General features: G+C 53.1%; 1 protein-coding gene across 1 annotated transcript in view; it reads right to left on the bottom strand.

Annotated features, from left to right (window-relative positions):
- Positions 1 to 4,977, bottom strand: part of BCAT2 (branched chain amino-acid transaminase 2, mitochondrial) — a 20,699-nt gene extending 15,722 nt beyond the window's left edge. Inside the window, exons 1-2 of the mRNA XM_006898687.1 lie at positions 4,954 to 4,977; positions 153 to 224 (exon numbers count right to left, since the gene is read on the bottom strand). Of these exons, the coding sequence (XP_006898749.1) occupies positions 153 to 224; positions 4,954 to 4,977 (96 nt within the window). The remainder of the gene's footprint in view (positions 1 to 152; positions 225 to 4,953) is intronic.
- Between the last annotated feature and the right edge of the window lie 885 nt (positions 4,978 to 5,862).

The following is a 5,862-nucleotide window of genomic DNA, read 5'->3' as shown; positions in this document are numbered from 1 at the left end:
CCCCCCCCATCTTCACTTTCTGGGCCCTTGGACCCTTTGGAGGTCTAAATCCAGCCCCCAGCTTCCTCCTCCCTCGGATATTCTCTTCACTGAGATCTAAGCATCCCAGCTCCTTCCTCCCTCAGACCCTGGAATCCAGCTGTTCCTTTCACCTTGAAACTGGAAGAGACACATCTTCTGGAATTACATAGAAGCCAAGGGACTGGGAGTTTTCGGGCCCAAACCTGGTGATAGAGAGAGAAATAAGAAAGGACGTGGGGCTGAGAGTAGTGGGGAGAGCAGGGGCTCCAGCACCAACTTGGCCACCTCCTGCCCTCAAGTGGCCCCTCTGGCCTGCTGGGTCCCAGGCCCAGTGGCTGCTGGTCCAGTCCTCAGCCGGGGACAGTGCCAAGTCAGCACCCCTCCCTCCCACGCTGGGCAAAGTCCATCAGTGGCGCCTCCCACTCAGGGAACTTTGGCCCCCGGCTCTGTGACCAGATCAGAGGATGACAAGGAAACGAAGGAGAAGAGGTAAGTGAAGGCCTTCAGGGACCCAAATTCTGACAAAAGTTAGAGCAGTGAGGAACCTACAGGTGACGCTTCCCCAAGGTCTGGCAGTCCAGACTTCCGGCCCCCTCTACCCTCAGATCCAGGAGTCTGGGCCCTCAAACTCTTCTTCCGTCAGACTCAGGAGCCCTGATCCCTCAGACCGAGGAGGCCAGGTCCCCAACCTCCTCCTCGCTCAGATCCCAACCTCTTCCACCCCCGGACCTGGAAGTGTGGGCCCCCAACCTGCCTCCACCCTCAGCCCAGCTGTCTGGCCCCTCAGCCCCCTCTTCCTCAGACCCCAGAGTCTAGATTCTTCTTCCAGACTCAGAAGTCCAGCCCCCCAGGTCCCTCCTTCCCTCAGGCCTTGGAGGCCATGTCCTAATTCTTTCAGGGTATGAGGGTACTGGCTCAGCTCTGAGATTGCCTGAAGCCCCCCACTCCACATCTTGGACACCCCTGAAGCTGTGACTCCTATCCCCCTCACAGTCCTGCTGCTGAAAGAACTGGGGGGGTCACATACATAGGATGCCAGGGGCCATCTCAGCTGTCCTGGCCAGTGCTCAGGTGGGCCCTCCCTTTTCCCAGGCCCGTTTGGCCTCATGAGCCTGGTTTCCCCAGAGCTGGAGGCAGCTGGATGAAGCTGTGAGTTGGGGCTCCTGCCCTGAGAACTGGGAGAGCAGAGTTCATGCAGGAGAATGGATGTGAGTGGCAGCGGTCACCGGTGAGGAGGTGAGTGATGGGGAGGTGAGGCTGAGGACCTGCTGTCTGCCTTACTGAGTCTAAGGTAGGGTCCAGGAGAAAGGTGGGGTCCAGGAAAAGGGTGGCCCTAAGGGCTTCTGGGAGCGTCAGTGTGTGAACTCACAGCTCCACCTGTAGGGGGCAATGTGGGCTCGGGGCAGCTGGGTGGCCAGAGAAAGGACACACCTGGAGTGTGGACAGAGGACAGGTACAAGGGGGCAGGGACAGGCAGCATAAAGGCAAGAACACCACCCTCTGAAGGAACAGAAACAAAAAGAGAGAGACACAGGGAAGAACAGGGGGAAGATATACACAGAGATTTTTCATCAAAAATGAAGCCAAGGCGAGCTTTGGTGGCCTAGTGGCAAGAAACTTCACTGCAATCCCAGAGATGTGAGGTTCGAATCCACCAGATGCTCTGTTGGAGAAGGAGGGGCAATCTCCTCCTGTACCAGTCAGATCTGATTTGACTGTACACACATTAAAAAAAAAATGAAGCCAAGAGATACTGAAATAAATGTGGTTATAATGAGAGACAGACAGACAGGCAGACAGACACACTCAGGTGAGGAAGTGAAGGTAAAGGAAATAAGAGAAATGGGGGATGATGCCAACTGAGCCTTAGCCCGCCTTCACCAAAGCGTGTATTTTAAATAAAGCATATTTGCTATATTAAAAAATAAAAAAAGAAAAAGAAATTAGGGAAGCTCTGGTGGCCTAGTGGTAAGAAGCTGCACTGTAATCCCAGAGGTGCACGGTTCAAATCCACTAGGTGCTCTGCTGGAGAAGGAGGGAAAATCTCCTCCTGTACCAGTCAGATCCAGTTTGACGGTACACACACACACACACAATTTTTTAAAATTTAAAAAAAAAAGTAAGAGAAATGGAGAAAATAAAATTGACGTCCATATAGAGAATCCATGAGAATAAGATAAAAGGAGAAATGACAAAGCCCTAGACTTGAGGTGCCAGCAGAGAGTGGTAGGGAGCCCCAGAGAATTGAAAGATGGGGAGTTGCTGTCAGAGAGGTTGAGAGACAGATTGACCAGCAGAGAGGGACAAGCCATGTCGGGCACAGAGCCCGGGCGATTATACAACCCACTGGCCCCAGGGGGAGTCCCTTAATGTGCCTGGATGTTCTCCAAAAGGTCTTCAAAGAACAACTTGGTGATTTCTTTCTGAAAACTCAGCTGTTGACAACCCTCTGGAGCACAGGACACAACAGGGTCCCCAGCAGTCAGAATCAAGCCAACAGTGACTATATGGTTGGTGGCCTTGGAGACTGACAGGTGGGGAGAAGGTGCCTTCCTCTGCCTCGGGCATGAATCTAGGAAGTGGGGTCTCTGCTCAGGAAAGGTGTCCCACCATGTCCCACAAAACAAACAAACAAACCTCAAAACTAAACCTACTGCCGTTGAGTCAACCTTGGCTCACAGTGGCCCCATTTATGCTACAGAGGAACTTCTCTCTGGGTTTTCAAAGCTGGGACCTTTAGGAAGCCCGTTGCCAGGCCTTTCTTCCGAGGCATTTAGTACCAGCTGAGTGCTTCACTAGTTGTGTCATTCAGACAGCCTTTCCAATAGCTCAGGAAGGGAAGTGAGCCCAAACATTGTTTGTCACGCCTACAACTGGGCTATTGGGACAAAGCGTGTAGGAGAACTGGTGCTGAACTGTTGTAGCTGGGTCCTGTCAAATCCATTTTCAGTCATGGTGATGCCATGTGACAGGGAAGAAGGGTCCCATAGGTTTTGTAAAAGTGTAATTGTTAAAGGAGCAGATCACCAGACAGAGCAGCTCCATCTTCTCTCATTGAGCCGCTGGTGGGGATCGAACCATCAATCTTTGTATTAGCACTGAAGGGCTCAACTCCTGGGCCACCAGGGCGCTGTGGGGCTGAGTTTAAGAAATGGAAAAGGATGAAGGGAGAAGGGATGCATAAGGAGGATTGTGCAATATGATGTGTATCACTCCCCCACCAGCTGGCTACTGTCCCATGACAGGTCAGGACGTCCCCCTCCTCAACTCAGGGCTGTCCTCCCAGTTCAGGTCTGGAGGTCACCATTTTTTTTATTTTTGTGTGCGTGTACCGTCAAATCAGATCTGACTGGTACAGGAGGAGATTGTCCCTCCTTCCCCGGCAGAGCATCTGGTGGATTCGAACCGTGCGCCTCTGGGATTGTAGTTGCAGCTCCTTACCACTAGGCCACCAGAGCGCCCCTTGGAGGTCACTATTAAAGCTCAGCACTGTCCCATTAAAATCCAGGACTGTCCTCATCCTAAATCAGTCTCTCCACTTCACAGCCCCAAACTCTTCAAATCCCAGGACTATCCTGTCACACTCAGAACTTGTCCTGACAACCCAGGAATCTCCACAACACAACCCCAAAACATAACCCAGCAAAGCCCACATCCGTCTATTTCCTCCCACAGCCTAGGACAGTCACAATTAAGGCCCAGATTGTGTCTTTCATGGTCTAGGACTCTGTCTTAATCAGCCATCAAGAGTCCAAGAAAGTAAAAATTAGACCAGCCAGAGAAAGTGAAAAAGAAAAACCTGCCCTGGTATTCATCAGACAAAGAGCCCTAGTGACTGCTGAGAGATTGTAGGTTCAAACCCACTCAGCGGATCTGTAAAATTGGTGATCTGCTTTGGTAAAAATAATCATCGTTGCTATGTGCTATGGACTGGGAACTGACACATAGCTGACCCTCCAGGCTGTAAATCACATGGGAGGAGATGGTCTGTCTCTCCATGAGCAGCATGGGGGATTCAAACCACGTGACTTTGGCTCGGCAATGCAACTCCTTACCATCAGGTCACCTGAGCTCTGGTAAAGAGTGCAGCCTAGGAAACCCGGTGGGCAGTTTGCTTTGTCCAGTGAGGTTTTTAGGAGCTGGAACCAGCAGCACTCAACCGCAACAACATTCGCAGACTGCGCAGAACCGACTAGCCACCGGCAAGGGCGAGGCGAGTTCATGTCTCCCAAGGTTACACCGCAGCTGTCAAATGTCACCTCCTTTCTGAGAAACCTTATTCTCTAAACTCACAGACTCTGCTGGCTGCCTGACATCATCTCGATAAGGATGGGACGTCTCGATCCTGCTTGGATGGAGGACGTTTGTCACTTTGACCCAGAGAAGGCGTCTCGATTTCCGACCCAGGAGCAGAGCTTCAGATAAGGGGGTTTGGGACGCCACATTCCACATCTGTTAACCGTTAGTGCCAAATACAATGGGGCCCTGGGTCTATTTCTCAGGCCAGATCTGAGGAGGTGCTTCGTACCTTCTTCATATTCTCAATCCCAGAAATACTGGGACCCTTTGTTGTAGCTCCCCGAGAGGCTGGGGGAGGGGGTGGGGGTTCTACCTTAGCCCCTTCCCATCGGGCTCTTGCATCCCAGTCCTGCCCGGTCCTGCGCCCTCGCCTCTGTATTTTTCCCGTCTTCCCTTTTCGAGTCCATTCGAATCTACTCACTCTCCCATTAAAAAGACTCATCCTTCTTTCTGCGGGACACCCCCCCCCCGCCTCTATTTCCACTGCACCCCGAAACGGAACCCGAGATCCAGAGGAACGGCGCCAAGTCGGAAGAGCTGAGACCAAGTGGTCCTTCCCGGAAGTCCGCCTCTCTCCAGGATCCCCCCGGTTCCCCACCCCCCCACACCCCCAGCGAAGGGTCCCGAACTCACCTGCCTCAGTGCTGCTGCTGCCATGGTCGGTGCGGCGGGTAACTGTGCCCGCCGGGGGCGCGTCCCCAGCGAAACACGTTCCGGCCCCGCCCCGCGCACGCCCCTTCCCGCGGGACGGCCGCCCGCTGGCCACCCAGAGCCCGCCGGGATCTTTTTAATCACACGCCGCCCGCGGGGAGACCGCGTCCGCAACAGGGCGCATGCGCCGGGGCTGGTGAACGGTGGGCCACAGATGGTGCACGGGCCCCTCCCCGGGCTCTGTGCCAGCCGCGCCCGTGCTGGACTCGGGTGATGACCATCGCAAAGGCATCTTTAAAACGTCTGCGTATGACGATCGCTTCTTGGAAGGGACAAAGCCACCTGGACCTGGAGGGGCGGTGCATGTGTACACAGAAAAGAACAAAAAAGGAAAAGGCTTTGCTAGAGAATGAGTAAGATGAAGGCATTTCACTGGGCCGCCTGGATACATCGCTTTTTGAGTTTCTCTTTGCAACGAGGAGAGAGCTACGTGCATCGTGTTTTCAGTGAGATAAAAAACACACAAGCTGCCTTCCCGTCTCATATCAGTGAGGCCTGAATTTCAAACCCCTTGCTTTTCCCGATATTGCCAAAACAATCCTTAGGGGAGAGCTCCCTAGTTACCCCTTTTGTGACTCCCAGTTTCAGGAACTCAACGGAAGGTCCTGTAGGATCTATAGCAATTCAGATCTGCGCCAGCGTCACTAAATCTTTGCCCTCGGTCAACTGTTCTCGCAAAACTTTCTGCAAGCAGAGTGCCCCCCCCAAGTCTCCTAAAACTAAGCTAACATTTAGCCCCTTCTATATCCGCACAACGCCATCAAGAGGAATTGAGAAGGGACTCTGGTGGCATAGTCCTCAGCATATTGCTGCTGCTAACCAAAATGGCAT

This window comes from Elephantulus edwardii, unplaced genomic scaffold (assembly GCF_000299155.1).
Source record: "Elephantulus edwardii isolate Elephantulus edwardi_28Jun2011 unplaced genomic scaffold, EleEdw1.0 scaffold00236, whole genome shotgun sequence".
Taxonomy (NCBI): domain Eukaryota; kingdom Metazoa; phylum Chordata; class Mammalia; order Macroscelidea; family Macroscelididae; genus Elephantulus; species Elephantulus edwardii.
The sequence above is the reverse complement of the archived record's forward strand: the minus strand, read 5'-3'. Positions and strand labels throughout refer to the sequence as shown.